Below are 20,739 nucleotides of genomic sequence, written 5' to 3'. Positions count from 1 at the left end.
TCGGAAAGATCACTTCAGAAATTAATTATATTGTTACGATTGATGGACGTATTCCCGCGGAACTTAAATCAACCTCTAAATGTTATCTGACTCTTTTTTCGTTAACAACATGGTGCTCGCAAAGTTAAATCCAATTGCTACTAAGATACTGAAATCTGAATTTAATATGAAATTTATCGATGTGTATTACCAATGGCTTGGGTCAATGTATAGATCAAGGATTACTTTATTACCTGTAACACGTTCATTTTTACGTTCTAAAACCTCTATCAAATATATTTAGACCTAATTCTATCTTCAAAATTTGAGTAAATACTTACATATATCGTATCCCGTCAAGATATCCCAGAAGTACATTCCTTTAATGTTTTAATGTTAGGACCAGCATATGATGTAATACTGTTGCTCATAAGCCGTTTGAAAGAGTTAAATAACTCTTCATGATAAAAATATTATAAACCCGCTAATAGGTAATGAAATTTGTTGACAGAAATTCCATTAATTGAAAGGATCATGTGATAGGTTACGCTAAAGGTAGTACAGGACTTGCTCGTGATTGATTGCCATAGCCTTACCCAGGCTAATTTTCCAGAAGTAATAAGCTATCATTATACACAAGAATTTACAAATTACTTGACTCAGTATAAAACCTTGCAGTTTGAAATTATTGAATCAAAAATGTGTTCGTAGCTAGATATGATTATGAATAGATGTAATAGCTATATAATGTGTGTATATAGTGCGACTAACTTAGATGCACAATAGGTATGGATAGAATTGTGCGGCTATTTTAAATAAAGATGTGCAAAGCAATATTAGCATAATATGTGCAAATTAAGCATTATTCCAAAAAATTTATACAATGAATACCCACGCTATTTTATAATCCTCTTATTTGTCAGTTATTATTTGTAAGCTATCGTTTGAGAACGTTTACATCTAGTAACCTTATCAGTTTTTTCGATTATCTAAATAATTAACACCGTACCGAAATCATATGGAATACTTATTAATACTGTTAAGTCGTAAGTTTCACTAAATAGCATACTATACATGAAGTAAAACCAAATAGTTTGCTGGTGCAAATCTGTAAGCATAAAAGAATCGTAAATTTTCATATATTGCATTTTATAATCTCAACACCAGCAAAGTGACGAGATCGCTATGTATTGTGTAAAACAATAAATATAAGGGGTAATAATATTATTTGTAGTTGAAAAGTTGTAAAATCCTATGTACTGTAATGTATATTTAGGCTTTCCATAGTGTCGAAGTACCAGATTGATAAAGATTCTTGTGATTCCGTAATTTAACATGATAACGCTTACAGTACATGTTAGATCAAACAAGTATTCAAAATTTTTCCAACTCGGCAAAGTGATGACTAACAAATCACGGTATTGAATGCGAGTACATTATAGTTTTGTCAACCGTAACTATGATGATTTTATTTACTGTAACTTATTGGTAGATTGGACTGAATTATCCCCACACAGCTTACCAATTTAACATATACGAAATTTATGATATATTTTAATGAACTTATGTATCGTATTTAATCCTTTAAACTCAACAGTAATCGATCATAAACAAGCACCTATTTTATGCCTATACCATTAACTATATACTCATTTTAAATTCAATGGTTAGTTTACGCGTATCATAAGCAGCTAAAATAAATATACAAGTTAACGACCTGTAGCAATCTATAATTCATTTAAAATACACATTGCCAAGTTCTTAGATATTTATTTTACGTCCCGGTTTCATCGTGACACTTTTAGCGGACTCAATTCAACCAATTCAGATAAATCAGAAGCTAGCAAGATTGAACATTACGACAATACTTCAATTTTCTATTTAATTTGCGAATAAAATTAGTAAATTTCCTAGCCACACCACGATCATACTAAAAGTTGAGGTTGAATACAGGGTTATTGTACTGCACAAAGCTTACATACTTTTATGACCGCGTCAACATTTGATAGATATCTAGCAATACTTACATCATTTAAATTATTAAAACGTCAAATTTAATATTAAAATTTCTATCAGGCATTCAAACTCTCAGGCGAGAAGTTACTATTACAGAACGCCGTATGATATATGCGTGAGATCAATTTACTACTAGCGGAAAATGCCTATACTTTACTTGATTTGTAGACTATCTACAGTATCATGACTACGCCAAATCGAATTTTAACTTCATCTTAGAGTTATTCCAGAGAAGCTTCGTGATTTTGGCCTGTTAATTGGCGCTAGCAATCTCGGACTACCAGTAAATTCTGCTTTATCCCTCTTTAGAAATATATTAAGTTAAACATGAATTAAGCAAGTTATAACTTCTTCAAAAATAAGTTTTGAAAAGAAAATAATAATATCTGTAAGACCAATAGCTGAATCACTTTATACTTATTAATAATACGTAATCGTTTATAATATTTTACCTTTAGTCCTGCATTCTGATGAAGATCACTATGTAAAAAGTGCTTCTGTCGTATGCTCCCCTCCTTCTTTGCAGTGTCAGTTGAATTACTGTTCCAAGTATCATTGTCATCACATTTTCTTTTATCGACCACCAATAATTCATCGCCTAGTCATTGATTAAAATAGGTTATATTACATTGATCTATACTTGCATGCTAGACAATATTATGATTAAGCTCCTTTTATTTCAAGCAATAGTACATAATTCGTATCCAGTAGGCTATAGTTACATTAACTACTAAATACTTGCTTGTATAAGGTATACTTAAAACAAGACAGAACAATGTATGTTACTGCGTTACCTACAGGAATTCTCTTTTTTGTTTGTTAAATAATACCTGATGAAGTCTTTATCTTACTTAATAGTCCATTGCTTCTACTGATATTTCGCTCTCGATTCGTACTTTCCGATGCAGTAAAGCTTCTAACTCGAGATTTACCTGGCCAGCCAGATTCTTTACCAAGATTACTCAACGATGATAAACTATTTTTATCTCGCTGACTGGATGAGGATGAAAAACTCTTTGAGGACAACTTTTGTAGCTTTGCCAATGTTTCTGGGACGGTAATTGATACCTCCGATCCTCCGTTATAATCACCGAAACTAGAGGTATTACAGTAATTGCCAAGTTCTAATTCTTGATTGCTATTTTTTGAGTTACTTTCATTCAATGTATTTGAACAATCCTTCGGCGACTGCAATTTCGTTTCCTGTGCAGGAAAATAACCCATTATATAAAATCGACTGAATCGAGTGTTAAACACTAAGTACGCAGTATAATTAAGTACACACAAATATAAAATTAGCTAATTAGCAATTAATTAATTAATTAATTAATTAACTTAAGATCCTACTTTGCTCTAAATATTTTTGTTAATTAATTTTACTATGTTTGAATCATATCATATGATATTCATTCATGCCCTATAAACTTTGTCTAATAAATGTAATTAAAAATCTATCATCTAATTATAATTCATCGACTCACAATTGTGGAAGACATGCCATCGCGTGAGGAAGTTTCGGATTGTGAACCGACACCTCGCTTAAGATGTAATGTTGAAGAGTTGAGAGATTTCGCTTCCAGAAACAACAAATTTTTACATTGCTTTTGACTTTGTTCCTTAACTGATTTGGCCGTTTCCTTCTGATCTGTTTCAATGATCTTTTCCTTCGATTTCTCGTGTTCTGCAAAAAAAAGCGATCGATCGGAGCTATCTGATATTGGGTAAGGACTCGTTAAAGATCTTGGTTTAGGAAGAGGATTTGGACTAAATGGCTTTGGCTGAACTGTGCCTTGAAGGGAGCTTGGTCTATTATTAGGTGATTTATAATCTTTTTTTAAATTATGTAACTTATTTTTAGGTCTCAGAGGGGTACGAAATCCATCCTTTTCACTTTGGCGGTTAAATGAATTAAGTACAATTATGCAGTAATGCAATTTTTTCGACAATGCTAGATCTAAAGCCGTTGAATTTTCTTCATCAACAATATTGCTTATTGCTATAAGATCAGGAAAGATAGATTCATGGCTTAGGAAACTGATATCATTAAAAATTTAGTAACATTAAACCTACTGAGAAATACATTTTATTCACTAAATCAAGCTATAATACCCTTATGATCCAAAAGAAGATTGATTACATCTCCATGGCCAGCTAATGTTGCTAAGTGAAGAGCAGTTCTCATCTGTTTATCTACATTATTAATGACTTCAGGGTGATGATTCAAGACATATTTACAAGCGTTAACGGAACCTAACAATCAAGTTGTTATAACGATTACCTACACGCTAGATAATTGTTTTTAATAACTATCAATTATTAATTCCGACTAAAGAATCTTTTACAATTAATATATCGTATAATCGACTAATAAATAACCGATACACAAAACGTCCAAAAGATGTATTTATACATCTTAACATACCCTGTAATGAGGCAGTGTGTAAAACAGTGCGGCCATTCTGATCAGTTAACGAAATTGCACTAGAAGTCAGGAGCGACTAAATGGGCAGAAATTTCCGAGAGAAATGTATAAATAACAAGTCATTAAAATGACATGGAAATAAAATTATCAAAGCCGGTCATATATTAACAAAAATAGGAATATTGCACTATGATATCTAGCATCAGCTATTACAGTATGTACAGTATTTATGCTATGGATTGCTCTATTTTTGCAAAGGAAAATACGGATGTTATTCCAAAATGAAATAAATATTTCGAATAATTTGATCATGCCAAACAATTGTATTCCTGATCTATTTCTATAATATCCAAATATTTAAGAGTGAATACTGGTTTTAATAAATGATGGTTGATTACATTGCGTTAACGTCTATATTTTACCTGTAAACAGTAGATACTTTTCCTTTGCATAACCGCCCAGTGAATTGCAGTTCTTCCTTGGTGATCTCTTTCTTCAAGTAAGTAATTAGAATTATTATATTCTTGTTCGTAACGGGATTGAAGAATGCATAGGTGATACTGGCGATCAAAATTACACGCCCACATTATGGGTGTAAGACCTCCAATGTCTCTCATGGAATATAGGGCATTATTATCCAATAATAACTAATAAAAATATGCGACAAATATCAGAATTGCAAACAGAATACTTCATAAAGTCACATTTTTCGAGCGTGAAAAACCCAAGTAAAAATTAAGTTTCAGAGTATAGTATTTCATGGTAATAATATTAATTTATTGTTTGTCAAAAATTTCACGCTTGTACTTCTGTACAGTATAGTTTCACCTTCGTGGAATTTCATTGTTTACAAAACTGACACGGAAAATAATTATATATGTATATATATATACGTATAATGCCTTTTACGGCATGCCAACTATACTTCGGTACATGTATCTCAAAACAAAAATTGCTTACTGTCCTATTAACTTTAATTCTACTATTCTCTATCGACCTTTAAGCAATCGGTTTCTTCTCTCATAACGGCTAAATGAACAGGTGACCGTCCCATGTTATCTTGACTGTTTATGCTTTGTAACTGAATTTATTTTTAGGCCGTCCGAAATATAAAAAATTTTAAATGGTTCATATTTGAGGATTCCAAAGTAGATATAGACTTGATTATAATCTATTCATTCGATGACACTCATGTTTGGTATACTAAACAAAAGCTTACGTACTTCTTTTTGGAGAATTAATTCTAGTATTTCATGGTTACCGCCATAGACTGCATGATGCACAACCGTGGCAGAATCTAAGAATTGGATAGCATGAATACAACTTAGTAAACGATATCGCTACTGATAAAATAAATACTAGTGCTGTATAGTAACAAATTAAAATAGTGCACAAGCGTATTAAAGTAAAAATTAAATTAATTTAATTGTCGATGACATGTAACAGTAGTATACGCTGACAATACGAAACCTTTCGTTTTGATTGAAGTATTCGCTTCAAATGATAAAAGTAACTTTATGCATTCCAAATGTTCATCTTTAGCATAATGAGCACAGTACATTATCGGAGTTCGACCCATACAGTCTTGACATTCACTAATAGTGGATCTGTCACAGTTAACAAATGCGAATATCGGTGAAATCGTCCTATTCTATAATCTTATTTTTATTACTGAAGAAAACAATGAATGAGTAGTAATAATATAATATTCGAATAATAAATTCTAAATGCAGACTCTATTATTTTATTCGTGTAGGAGCTACAGTAAATTCATATACGCGTTTCTTATTTACGACTTTAAAATTGTGTGGCTACAATAGCGCATAAGAATATGAAGTGAAGAAAGACTAAGCGTAAGCTGTTGTTAGGGTTAGATAGAATAGAATAAAATCTCTTAGCTTACCCTAGGTGTTCTTACCTTCTAGTAGGAGTTGCTTGATGGTTTCTACATCTCCCTCTTTAGCAGCTTGATGAATCTTTCGGAAACCGTAACTTTCTCCAAGACTAGGGACTGCACTTCCTAAATCTAGCCACTTCCATGTTAATGGATTAAGCAACCCTAGCATTGATGATTTTGGACTGAAACTAGACGCACTATTTGCCGATCTACTTCGCAATGTTTTATAATAATTTCGCATCTGCCATAGGGCATAACTAAATGAATCCCGTAGTTCAGCAGCCTCTAAATCGTCTTGGGATAATCTATCTAGGAAATCTTCAATGTATGACACAATGCGTTGAAAATCTATAATGTCGGTAGATCAAATCTTTGACTTAGCTACGCGTATTCATCGTCAAAAACTAAGAAATAGCTTAATTAAAGAGCACAACAACATTTACAATGTACGTACTATACTGTACGGTATGTATATGCGTACATTCAGTATATACTTCGAGTGCATATGCAGATGTGCTGTTTTTTGCAATCGTTAATTTTATATCGTTTAAATGCTACACAACACCTTACCTTTTTTTCTAATCGTCATGATCTAGTGTTAATAAATACAGTACAGTAATAATGTAATTTTACTCAATTTCCCCAATAATAAATAAATTAAATCGTTGATGCCTTTAAGTTATTGAGACTACGAATATTAGAAGAGCACTGTGCACTTGTGCAGTACAGTACAGTATAGTGTTGTAGCCGTACCTGCTACAGTACTGCAACGATACCATGTCATAACACTGCTACAGTACTGTACACTCTATTTTTAGTTGGTTAGTGGCTAACAGGCTACAGTACTGTACAGTACAGTATGTGCCTTTACCAAAATGATAGAGTTTAAGATACTGTACATTGAATAGCTTTAACTATTCATTCAATGCGCTTGATTCTGCTTTCCATTTATTTGTTTATAACTAGTAGACCCCTCGCTCGATATTGTTATACTGTACTGTACAGTACAGTACGATATTGAATATACAGTACAGTGTACAGTATGTACATTGTACAATTTTCCTGACAGAGTACTTGTACTGTATTAGTAAGATTAGCGCATGAGGACATGCGCAGAAACTAGTCAATTATTGTGATTATTATTATTATTCCCTTATTATTATTATAGTTATTGAATATCGCTAAGTAACGGCATCATAAAGCTAGAAAAAAATGGAAGATAGCTCTACGGTCCTTTTTCCGGTAGAGGTAGAAGGTTATGTACAGGCGATATCCGACTTTGAGTTGGAAGATATAGGAGATCGCAAGTAAGTTGTTTTACTAAAAGAACATGCATAAGTGATGTACAGTATAGCAAAGAATGATTAATTAATTATATTATACATATATATTATCGTATACTCTTTATATTTATTTATATTACATTTCCATAGACTACTAAAAGAGGACCTGGTCTTCTTTTAATAGTCCATGTATTTTCATGTTACTACAGTAGTAGGTCAACAAATTGCCTTTCTATACTTAAAATGCAGAATAATCTATTAATTGTTAACTGTAATAAGTACTTACAATCTATTGCGTACTCCCGTAGCTGTAAATTATGGTAGTCGATGTAGTCGATACAGTATCGTATTATACTATTACTGGCCGAATCCGCACACCTAATTGTGCATTAAATATATAATTTGAAAACATTACATAGTCAGGTCCGAGGCCTGTAACTTGCTATAAGCTCTTAGTAAGCGTGATATCGTAGACGGCATAATAAAGCAGTTATACAGATGTAGCTAAACTCTATATGTCGTGTATACTGTAATATCTTACCTACTGCAGACAGTGCATTAAATGTCATTCTATAGAACTCGATGTTGTAGGGACTGCTCAAAATCTTATTGTAATTATCAAAAGTCTCTGTCACTTTCATAATGTCTATCCAGTCTACAGGATATACCTAATGAAATATACTATACGTATAGTGAAGATGAAAGAAATTTGAAACTATGGGCTTAACTAGTTGCTGGTTTGATATAGAGCTAGTCATGATGATAATGTGACAGTAATCTGGTATTAGAAAACCTTTTCGTAACTTCGTTAAACGATGTTCGACAAATTACTTACTCTACTTCTTTACTGATGTACAATGATATGATATCACACGGTAGTTTATGACTGCAAGTATAATAAATTACCCATCACTTAGTACTTTTAAAATATCTGGTATTTGTGTCTTGCTAGATGGATGAAACAACATGAATATATTGACAAACTAAACATGCAGGTTAGAAAAATAAAATGTGAGAAATATTGGGTTTTTAGAACTGTGCTAGCTATAAATACAGCACAGATTACGATGATACAGCAGTCTTGTGATAGCAAGAATTATTGAGTCGCTAGATAAGATTTAAAGACACCCTAATTGACACTAGAATATTGCTTGACGCTGTTATTAAAATCTTTGCTTACTGTGCTGTACTCGTGTTTCAGGCGATATTAAACGTGAAACAAGGCAAGGATGAGTATGTTAAAGAAGCATTCATCAGCCAGGATAAGGTATATTTTACTGGTAATCATTTTTATATACCTACCATATAAAGATTAACTACATCCCTGCCGGGTGCCGTATTAGTACTGTAATAAATGATTTGTTTCTAAGCTGCAGCATCCATTGTATGTACTACTATACACAACTACATCTATTGAAATAGAGCGTGCATGTATTATATTGCCCAAGTTTAGTACTGTATTTACCATAATTTCTACACATAATGACTATTCTTCTCTCTTCCATAGTCAGCAATTGTATTAGATAATTATTATCGAAGCCTTAAATACAATAATCTAAAATTAAATTGAAAGTAAATAGTTATCAAATATTTATCATTTGATGGATACACGAACCATCGAAGATAAGAAAAAATTTACTTTTTGTAGCCTCCATTCAGGCGACTTTTCCTATCGCTGACAAATCATTTGTTACATTGCTTATGGCTTGATTTCGTAAGCTATCCATGATACGAATACTTTGGCAATCAATGCAAGCACCCTTATGCAGTGAATATAATGATTTACTGTATTGTACCGGAATCTAACAAAGTGTATACAGATGCAGTAGGTTACTAAATAAACCGCTGTTTAATCTAAACATCTAAATAATCCAGTAATTTATCTTATCATATCCGCTAGCTTTGGATATCACACGGTAGTTAGAGTCACATCCTAGTTTATACTCAAAATTGTTATATATTGTATACACGCTACTAAATATTTAAGCCTGACGGATTAATTGTTTTAACATATCTCTCGTTAATTATAATGATTATTGATACCTTAATGCACAAATATCATTAGCAGCATAGCGCTCTTAAAGGAGTCAATATGCATGTGTACAATAATCCTCAAGTTGATTCTATGATGAATCAGCATCCCATCATATGACCAATGACATCACCTAATTATAAATCACGATACTAAGATTACTATATAAAAAAATATACACCCTTATCCATTGAATTCTTGCAATTATGTGCATATAGATATCGCTATTGGTCTATGATCTACTGCTGACCGAAGTTTGGAAAGAAAAAATTTTTGAAGAATTGCTGAAAGAAGGCTTTAAGCCACAATCTGAGTTTCCATGCTATATTACTGTGAGTTAGATATTATTAAGAGCATATTTGAATAGCGATGACAATTTCAATCCTCACGGAACTGTTCATCGGTATACTTTTATCTATATATAACACAAAATAGTTATATCACGAAGCAGCAGTGGTAAACTTATTAGAAACTCTGATGTATCACAAGGAATCCTGGGAAGCTGTAGGTGATGTTTGTCTAGACATAGTTGATTACTGTCATCGGAAATTAACACAATTAATAGCAAGGTTTGTTTCCCCTCAACGAAAAAATTTCGCACGTCAATTTGATACTCGGTTTATTGTTCCATTAATTTAGCTTAAGTTTAATTCATTAGGCAAGAATCTAAAACGGATTGGTATCCTGGTATAGTATCTGAAGAGCAGGTATGAACAATCTTCAGATAAATAATGACGAACAATTTACGAACTAATATTTACTGCGGAAATCATGATGAGAATATACTCATATCGCAGCGGATATTTTATAATAGCCATCACTTAGAAAATTAATTAAGCAAATTCATAATTCTAAAAATATTACTTTAGAATCTGAAATACCAAAGCCTTCAAATAGAATTTGACATCGCTGCCAGGACGGTATCAATAGTACGTTATGCCATAGACCATATGAAGGGGTATACTGCTATAAGATATTTTAATTAAGTTTTCACGTATATTTGACTACCAAATATTCAAGACAGACAAATCTTCTGCTTTAAATGTTTAGCTTATCATTAAGTATTATAACAAGGATCATCAACACCCATGGTAAAGCGTAACATAGCGACGTCATTATTTAAAATTTATTTTGATACTAAAATATTGCAGTATAGTTTTGATAAGATATGTTCTTCCTACTAATTGTAAAGTACAATCTATCAGATATGGTATGCGTTATGGCTAGACTTATAGATAACTCTCCGTGGATTAGGACTACAAAGAATGGTATCAAATAATCTACACTTTTTTCTTCTAGTTGTACATTTTAATACTGTAAAATACGTAATCTATCAAATAATGTTGAAAATAATGTAAAAATTTAATACTATTCAAGGTGATATGGAAAAATATATTGATTCGAAGTGGCAGAAAGTTGCTCCAGATGAACATTTGAAGTTATCTAAAATCGAGGGTCAAGTAAGTTTAGTAGCTGGCCATGTCCCATCGCTACTTTCTAGAATAGCTGAAGAGTATCCGTACCTTACTTTGAAATAATTAGAGTCAAAATGCAAATATAGAGAAAATTGTTAACACTCTATTGTATATTTATAGATATGGATAGCAATTTATCAATTATTAATGAATGATGACTTTCGAGTAATGTACAAGATGAATTCGTTCAATAAGAATCAAATTTTAAAGGTAGCATGAGGCCATTCCATATCAATTTTATATCTAAACATACAGTGGTATTAATAACTTTTGCTGGACTTTCATGAGCATGCCAGCTTAAGTGATGAGGAATTATATCTTTTCCTTAACATCAGCTGAGAAGTCATTTATCAGAAGTTATCATAGACCAGATACCTAATTTGATCGATCTACGGCAATATCTCGAGCAACTAGCTCTTGTTGACCCACCAGATGTAAAAGCAGACCTCATTTTAGAGCAGGTAATTGAAGGACTGAGAAGGGTTGGCAGGAGTATAATGTGATCAACTTAAACACCCATTATAGAAACTTCAGAAAATGAAGGCTAAAAATATGTTTATCAATTTAATTCATTTAGATTCCGGAAATTCGCCACAAACTGCTATTAAAATACGACGGAAAATGGGAATATATTATCAAGAAGCACCAAGCAACTTTCTCGCCGTCGAACGATGAATTAAAAGCCGTAGCAACTCAGTAAATAATAACTACTGTACAGTGTACACACGTATTTCAAACTTAGTGAATAACTCATAATTTGTACTAATCATTATAACATGGGGTAATATGATGCGAATAAAGTATTTACTATTGTACTTAGGTGGTTAAACAACTATAACTTAGATATTTTGGAATCTTTAACAACAGCCCCTCCAAAATGTGCTTTGTGTCTGAATCTTGCGACGAAACGTTGCTCCAGGTGTCACTGTGAATGGTATTGCAGCAGGTATCTTACAGTAAAGCTTTAATCTGCGAAATGCAGCACCGACAGATATAAATTTTAAAACTTACAGTACAATCTGCTTAATAATTACGTCAACGTTAATTAAATGGTATTTGTTAAGTACTTTATATGCGTTACACCCTAGATTTGTGAGATATCTTCTACGCTATTGTGATAAATTTACTCTTTTCGTAGGAAATGCCAAGTAAAGCATTGGCAACAGCACAAGACGGCGTGTGGTTTGATGGTTGAAGCTTCGAAAATGTCTTAACTAATTACATGCAATCAGGACTCTAATACGCAAAAAATATCATTTTTAAGCCAACTAATAAATCATGAAACAGTATTAGTTTTTTATTATTACATTTAGTAACACACTGTTACCGTGTCGTACATAGTTACCATTTAATTGTATATTTCAAAATGGATACACTTAAACCAATTAAAAATTCAAATCTTAGAAGAAGCTTTCCCACTATTATTAGCGAATCTTAAAAGAAGTTACTAGATCAGTGAGTTTACTTACTGTGTGAGTGAATCTGTACAACTTTAAACATCATATCTTGAGTACTGATGGAGACTAGTAACTTATAGTACAGTACCAACCCTCACATTTGGATTATAAAACAGCTGTATGATAACCCACCTATTATAATTATAAGGCGTACTCTTACCAATAGGGTCAAACGATTAAACAAACGCTGGAAAATTCTCAATTGTAAGTTGAGAAATTCAAACTGAATGTGTTTTATATTTTACTATACAGTATGCGTATTCCTATAGCCTTATCTAATATTGGTATCCATTCTACTTTATACAGAAATTTGCGTTCCTTAACAGCCATAAATAGTATTGAAGGCAAAGGTAAACGTATTTGCCTTCACGGAAAATTGATTGTTTATCACGCATATTATACATAGAAAGGCAACTTTTGAATAACTAGGATTTTCACAATTATACTACCTAACGAGGCAGTTTAAAATGCAAGCATATGAGATTTTGCCTTTTAATTTTAAATATACAATAGTTATAATCATGATATAAGTTATATACGTAATTTAAAATATAATCCGAATAGTCCCAGGCTATATAGGAGTATTAGAGCGATTAAACTACTTAAATGCAATAATGCAGGAATATACAGTACAGTTCCTCAGGATTTACAGTTGATGTTGACTGAACTTCAGTATTATAGCATCTAGTTGAAGGGTAAACCTAAGCAAAATTATCGGATGACACGCTGGTGCGCGAAATAAACTTCCATAAACTCCTTTAAAATCATTCCTGTTTATCCCAAAGTACTCTAGTTCAAAACACGGCATTACTGACAAACACGTACGTATAATTGCACAAGTTTACCAGAAACTCATTCGAATCTGTGTAACTCATGAGCTTACTTCACAACTCTTGTCTGCGGTAAAATTAACTATCGTGTATCCCTTATTAGATAGGTTTTAAAGTCTTCGATTCCGTGTATTTGTCATATCAAACCAGGTAATTTCTACTTTTATATAAATACGTGCACGTTTAGTACGAATCCCTCGTATATCCATACATAATTTATGCGGTATCCCCAGTAGCCTTTACTTATCGATAATTTGAAATCCTCTACTGCAAATTAAACTGCAATTTTATTGTGCTTATTACTGGAGCGACTAGTATGAATTGGTAATAGTAAGAACCTTGCATACTACACTAAATAAATGAATAATGATCGTACAGCGTTAATCCATTTAGGCCACGCGGTTCTAAAATTTGCACCACACAAATCAAATCGTATTTAACAAGTGTTTCACGTTTGGTCGATGTAGCTGGATTTATTACTGAATCATTATGGCACTACAATTACTACATGCTATACGTTTCGATACAATAATGTAATGTCAGCAGGGAAGAGTTAAACAGTAAAATATCATTAAAGTTTAAAGATTAAATTCGGTACAAAAGCGAAGCACGCTAATACATGATAATATCTGAAAGCTTCGACAGTGTTAACTAAAGATGATTATATAGCCAATCGTGAATTCATTGACATAATAATGTAATCTTATTGATAATTATGTAGTAAATAGGAATGGGAATGCTACAACATTAGGAGCGACATCTCTTTTAACAACGAAACATAAACATAAATTTTGTAAATTTACTTGGATTACTAACAAGAGCGATGTTCTTAAGAAGCTTATTTAAGTGCTACGTTATGGGCACAATAATGGCATCATTGTTTTTAAGCAACAATTACAAGGAACAATTAGCAGGCCAAGAAGGTAAAAACGCTACAAAATTACTATAAAGCTGACACAGTATACGGTAGTGCCAGTTGTTAATATCGTACTAAAAGAAATTTCGGTAATATGCCTTTTAGCAGCCAACTATTACCTACATATAAAGGTGCAATACTGTATAATTACGTAATTACAAGGTTTAGACCAAAGTGGAATGTTTCGGCTGCAGGATATAATTATGATTGAGATGTTACCTACTACAAATAGCAACTACAGTACAACTAGAATTTCTATTTATTCGTCGTCATCTTCATCATCATCCTCTTCTTCGTCTTCTTCTTCTTCTTCTTCTTCTTCCTCTTCTTCTTCTTCTTCTTCTTCTACTTGTTTTACTTTTACTGGTTTACTTGCTTCCCCATCTTTAATTCCCTTCAAATTGAATCACATACTGATCAGACTGAACTTTATAAAAATATTAAATTTGTATTTAGTCGCTGAGCACCTTTTTTTTACGATAAGCATCCATTTCTCGTTGATAGCGCTCTTTGTCTTTCGTTACCATAGCTTCATATTTAGCTTTCTCGGCAGGAGTCATAGCCCTCCATTTTTCTCCAGAAAGCGAGGTTAATTTCTTACCCTCAATTACACCTTTAGCTTTCATAGCTTTACGAAATTCAGCCAAGAAATAAAAATAAGCAGTTTGAGGCCTTTTTGGCTTATCCGGATCAGCCTTCTTTCTGAATTTACTAATCTATTTGATGAGAAAGAATATAAGGGTATTATATCTACTCATCCTGGAACAGCTAGACAGTCCCAAAAAACGAGAACGTTACAATACCTCCTCCATATATCTTTGTTTGTCTCTCGCAGCTAATTCGTCGTAAGGCTTTTTTTGAGAAGCCGTCATAGCCCTCCATTCACTTCCACACATCTTTGCGATTTCATGAGCCTATAATAAAATTTATCTTTAAAATCCAATCCAGTTAACTTACTATTCTTGTATAAATTACCTTAGGCATTTCACGACCACTTTTCTTCAAACGTTGTCTCAACGAAGTCGTGAAAAAGATGTACGCAGATTTAGGTTTCTTTACGCCAAATGTTTTCATCTGCTTACGCTTCTTGCCGCGCTTTCCTTTGGCGCCAGCATCTTTGGCTTTCTTAGAAGATTTCGAAGGTGCTTCAGCTGCACGTTTTCTACCTCTGGCATCTAAAATTTGGAAATATAATCAATTTAAGAGTTTTGTCCAAATAAAACTATTGTTAATAGTCATTTAGTGAAAGCTTTCGCACAATTCGTAAGGAAGGTAATAACAGATTTCATTAATGCAGTAGTACGAATTGTGAATTATAGTCAAACAAAAATTGATCCGGGATCTTGACTTAAGATCGCAGGTGCGCAAATTAACTTTCGTAGCTCATGCTTTTTGTCGCATTACAGATCTCTACAGCAGTAAAACCGCTAATTTTGACATTTTAAAATCATTCGATTGTATTTTCAGTTAATTTATGTCGACACAAATCCAACAGCTAGTGAATCTGCGGAGAATGTAGACACGAGAATATAACTCTGTCTAGTTTCATTCAAACCAGCTATCTCAACTAGGATCAGAATAAATACTTTTGATGCTAATTTTAAACGATCACGACAATGTAATAAAAGAAACATTTTACATTAGAGCCTTCATCTTGTCTCAACGCAAATACACGTACAATAAATAAATTTAATTGAAAAACCTAATGGCGAGATTCGAATAACCATTACACTAAATTTAACTAAAGAGCTCCAACTCCTACATAGCTACTTATCAAATCAAGTGCTAGAAAAATATAGCTAGCAACGGTTTTATTAACTTAAAAACTTCGAACTACAATGTACTAGTATGTATTATCTAACATAAAATTCTCGAGTAAACGTCTGCACTAGACAAAGAATTAGCAAGCCCGCCAAATAGAAAATATTGAAAAACTCAAAATTTATACAAAACTCTTTACAACGGTGTTACTGTGTGACAGTACAGTATACTATACAACTTCTTTACGGGTAAAATTAATATAAAAACTATGAACTGTTGTTATATTATGAATTTCTACATTTAGTGAACTGCTAGTAGAAGTGAACGGCGGAAATTTTACCGCGGCAGAAGCCGTACTTTACAGCGGTGACGGGCAGTCTGCTGAAAAAATGCCTTAAACTACCCATTGCATGATAAAAAAAAAATTATGCATGCGAACCTATCATAATCATCCAGCTAACAATTTACAAATTTTTTGCAAACCAAGAACTACTTAACTAATTTTTATAGTGGAGCCTATTACGGTACAACGAATACTGAGAACTTTATGAAGTACGGAAGTCAGTATCCAATACCGTATATGGTTTTCATACCAAGTCAGCTTAACGAAATGCAGTATACTGTAGTACCAGTCCATTAACAAAAATTTTTAAGCATTTTTTCTTACAATTATTGCTCACTTACCACCCATTTTAATTGAATTGCAAGAATACAGCAACCACTCTAACTGCACAAGAAAGCTTTCAAATATATTTATGGAAAATCTTTAAATAAGATATCCTATACAAGACCTTTTCCTGAAAATTCGATAGTGTGCTTAGAAAAAAACGAGGACTAATAAGAACGCGCGCGTTTATGACAGAAAAAACCGCTATAAGGAACTTACTGTATAATAGCGTATACCAATTGACAGAAATATTAGAGGTACGCTATATAGATCTTTTAGATCACAATCAAAAAAGACTTTTCACTGAAAAATACAAACTGTAAACTACAATAGCTGAACAGATGGTGTTGTGCGCGTGCTCACATAAGCATTGTCAACCAATAGCGTCTCTCTGAGTTTGATCCGCAAGCATACTAGCCAGTCAAAATTGAGAATGAAAAACAAAAATCATCGTACAATACTGTACAGTACACAACGTTCCGCACTACTGTACCTTATTACTGTACTGTACTGTACAGTACAGTACTCATTGTGAACAATAGCTTTATTTAACTGTACAGTGTACAGTACAGTACTGTACCACGCGTAAATAAAAGCACCGTACCAGGGACTACGACAGTGTAGAAAGAGAGAGGGACGCGGTAGCGACCAATATAGATCATAACGGTTTGAACCGAACCGAACCTTTGTCAGGTCTAGCGACCATTCAGTGCAAAATAATAGTGAGCTTATCATTTTTCTGATCATTCTAATATACTGTACTGTACTGTACAGTACTATACAGTATACAGTACAGTACTCTACTACCGAAACCGTATACTAACACTGTACAATATATACAGTACAAAACCAACCAAGCGGCTAATTTGGACGAAAATCTTGGATAGTACAGTACAGTATAGTGTATGGTTCCAGACATACGGTTCAGCTGAGATGACCAGCAAAATAGTCAGACCACTCATTTTTAATATACTGAACGACCGTTATCGGTCCCTCTCTTTCTTCTTAGTAATCCCTGACCGTACTTTGTACAATAAAAAAATTAAATAAAATCCACGAACTTTTGCCATTTTTATTTCACTTTGAAAAATCTGAGTTAAATTTCTACACGCTCTCTGTATAGTACTGTACTGTAAGTACAATACAGTACATGTACTGTACAGTACTGTACGGCAAAAGAAGCGCGCGATCCGATATAACAATACAGTACAGTACTGTATAGTATGTAGTGTACTGCGCAGTAGCTGTTTACGTCAATTTGTATTAGCGTCAAGAGAAAATTAGTCCTAGCTAATTGATCAAGCATATGACAGGATCGTTTTAATACAGTACTCACGATAATAGAGGGGGACATCACTGCTCTATAATGCTGACGCAATCTGTAAGTATTTGTGCTGTATCGTGCTATCTGCTTACCGTATAACTATCAAAATATCATAAATTGCAGTAAACTACTACAAAACCGTTCATTGCAATCTCTAATGCCCTAATTCGGGGCATTACTGTATACTGTACTGTACAGTATAATAGCGGACGAATATGCAAATGAAAAATGGGCATTCTCGATACAGAGACCATACTGTACTGTACCAGGGACTATAAACGAAAAAAACTTTCAGCCCCGTCCCGCATTGTGTGTCTGTACCAGTGTTGATACTGGGCTGTACAGTGTACGGTACCATGGACTATTAAATCTTATACAGTATGGTAAGATTTAGTAGTCATTGACCGTACTTACTACAGCCATCAGTACTGTATGCGTATTAGTACAGTATCCTGATGGATGTGCTTGATTAAGTAAATAAATAAATGAATACAAGTTACGTACAGTATACTGTACAAGTGTACAGTACAGTACGTAACTTGTATTCATTTATTTATAGTACTGTACTGATTTTACTGCAGAGCGTATAGTACAGTACAGTACAGCACATCAATAAACAAAATTTATGTGTACAGTACTGTACTGTACTGTACCGAATATATAAATAAATAACTAAATGGATATTAATGGTAACCTCTTTTGCAATCTCATCAAATACCGTAAATTTATGCGAATACTGTACTGTACTTTTAGACAATGTAAATACGTATATGTGTACTGTACAGTACTGTACACTATACAGTACTTATAGGTACTGTACACTGTACAGGGTGTAGAAATTCGATCTAGATTTAAAAAAAACAGATAAAATGATCAAAACTTGGTCGATTCTATTTAAATTTAATATAGCAGATATACAGTTTTATGGGTTTTATTCGAAAATAAATCATAAAAATATTCACTGATTTATCTAGAAAGAAATTCTACACCTTATACTGTACTGTACTGTACAGTACTCTAACCGCCTTTTTACGTACTGTATAAACATTTCAAATCAAGTATAAAATATAATCACTACTATCGCCATTATCATACTAAAGAGTAAAAGATTTATACTCTTTAGATGTAGTAACCTGTGATAACTCGCACTAGTGTAGGATTATACTGAACTGTACCGTATGTACACTGTACAAGTGTACAGTACTCTCGGGTTTTGACCATACTGGTAATAATAACTCCTGATTCAATTCTACATGATATAAATATTATAAGTTCAATTTTTAACTATAATTATAATTATTGCAACTTATTATGAATTCCCGTACAATCCTACAGAACTGCCTCATACTAATACGAGATAAGCAAGCAAGACTATATTCACTTCTATGAATTCGCATGACCAGTTACGAGCTATCATTAACTAATTTTATTAAATGTTCCTATTGTACACTAAATGTACAGTACAGTATATCTACTGGTTCAGATCCTATTCTCCCCGTGCTTAGTGTTAGATTTTAGGTGATAACCGCAGGTATTGTTTGCTGTTCTTATAGGCATTATACAGTACAGTACAGTAGATTTCCACGCTGATATTTAGTGACCGACAATCCTAACTTACTGCACAGCCACTGCCAATGTGCATGTCGATTTTTGCTTTTACGACGAAATTTATGTACAAGGAGGAAGAAGCGTAAATTAGACCTAAAAACTAATAGAAACACTATACTGTACTGTACGCACACAATACATACAGTAATACCATAACACAATATACTGTACAGTACTGTGCGGGTGTACACTGTACAATGTACTGTACTGTACTGTGGGCTATTTGTGAATATGAATACAGTACTATACAGTACAGTCAGGTCTCATATTTATACACAGGCCACACGGTACAGTACAGTACAGTTATGGTGATTATGACTAATTGTGACCAATTAACCGCAAATGAAAAAAATTAATCACTAATAATAAAGATTAACTTAGTGACAATTACCACACTAGTGATACTACTGTACAGTACTGTATGTACGAGTACGTACGGTTACGAAGAATGAAAATACTGTATTATCGTTGAGTGGAAATAACGAACCCGTTGCAGGGTGCTGTACTGCTGTTGACCCCCATGTTTGCTGCAAATTGCAATAAGCCGTGAACTAGTTAAGTGTGCTAATCCATAGGAATTTAATTTTTAGGGATCACGACAATATTATCATCAGAGACTTCTAAAGAAAAGGGAGAGAATATAAACATAAATAAATAAATAATAAGTAAATAATGAATAAATAACCTGAACGCAATGCGCTCATCGCAATATTGTCTCCGCAATGTTGCTGATGCTGTAGTGCTGCACAGTACTTAACTTACTGTACTGTACAGTAGTATCAGTAATCTAAAATCAACAGATACAGTACTGTACACAGTGTACAGTACAGTACAGTAGTTTATTACTGTATTTCAATTAATTAATTAAATTAATTAAATTAAATTATTCAATTTTACTTATCGTGTATCTTGTGAAGAGATACTACTGTTGTAACATAAAATTGAGACGAAGACAATTTACAGTAATTACATTTTATTCAAATAGATTATCCTTAATTTCATATTTCGAATTGTATTTTGGTTGTTGTGCGGTAATATTAGTACGGTAAAGTAATGACCTCTGTCAAAAGTA

At 33.0% G+C, this 20,739-nt stretch overlaps 2 protein-coding genes across 2 annotated transcripts; one reads left to right on the top strand and one right to left on the bottom strand.

The window, feature by feature from the left end:
• Positions 1-7,526: 7,526 nt before the first annotated feature.
• TRIADDRAFT_56398 (uncharacterized protein) lies at positions 7,527-11,804 on the top strand (the record flags this gene model as incomplete). Its single annotated transcript, XM_002112806.1, has 12 exons — positions 7,527-7,621; positions 8,550-8,592; positions 8,799-8,864; positions 9,848-9,961; positions 10,065-10,198; positions 10,288-10,336; positions 10,499-10,558; positions 10,822-10,897; positions 11,007-11,089; positions 11,225-11,314; positions 11,440-11,565; positions 11,682-11,804. 12 exons carry the CDS (start codon positions 7,527-7,529, stop codon positions 11,802-11,804), a joined length of 1,059 nt encoding a protein of 352 aa, XP_002112842.1.
• A 2,762-nt stretch (positions 11,805-14,566) lies between these two features.
• On the bottom strand, positions 14,567-16,475 carry TRIADDRAFT_56397 (uncharacterized protein; the record flags this gene model as incomplete). The annotated part of the gene is made up of 5 exons (XM_002112375.1): positions 14,567-14,701; positions 14,775-15,023; positions 15,111-15,221; positions 15,283-15,482; positions 16,409-16,475. The coding sequence occupies 5 exons, from the start codon at positions 16,473-16,475 to the stop codon at positions 14,567-14,569; spliced, it is 762 nt and encodes a 253-aa protein (XP_002112411.1).
• Between the last annotated feature and the right edge of the window lie 4,264 nt (positions 16,476-20,739).

Source organism: Trichoplax adhaerens, genomic scaffold (genome assembly GCF_000150275.1).
Source record: "Trichoplax adhaerens TRIADscaffold_5 genomic scaffold, whole genome shotgun sequence".
Classification (NCBI taxonomy): domain Eukaryota; kingdom Metazoa; phylum Placozoa; class Uniplacotomia; order Trichoplacea; family Trichoplacidae; genus Trichoplax; species Trichoplax adhaerens.
The sequence above is the reverse complement of the archived record's forward strand: the minus strand, read 5'-3'. Positions and strand labels throughout refer to the sequence as shown.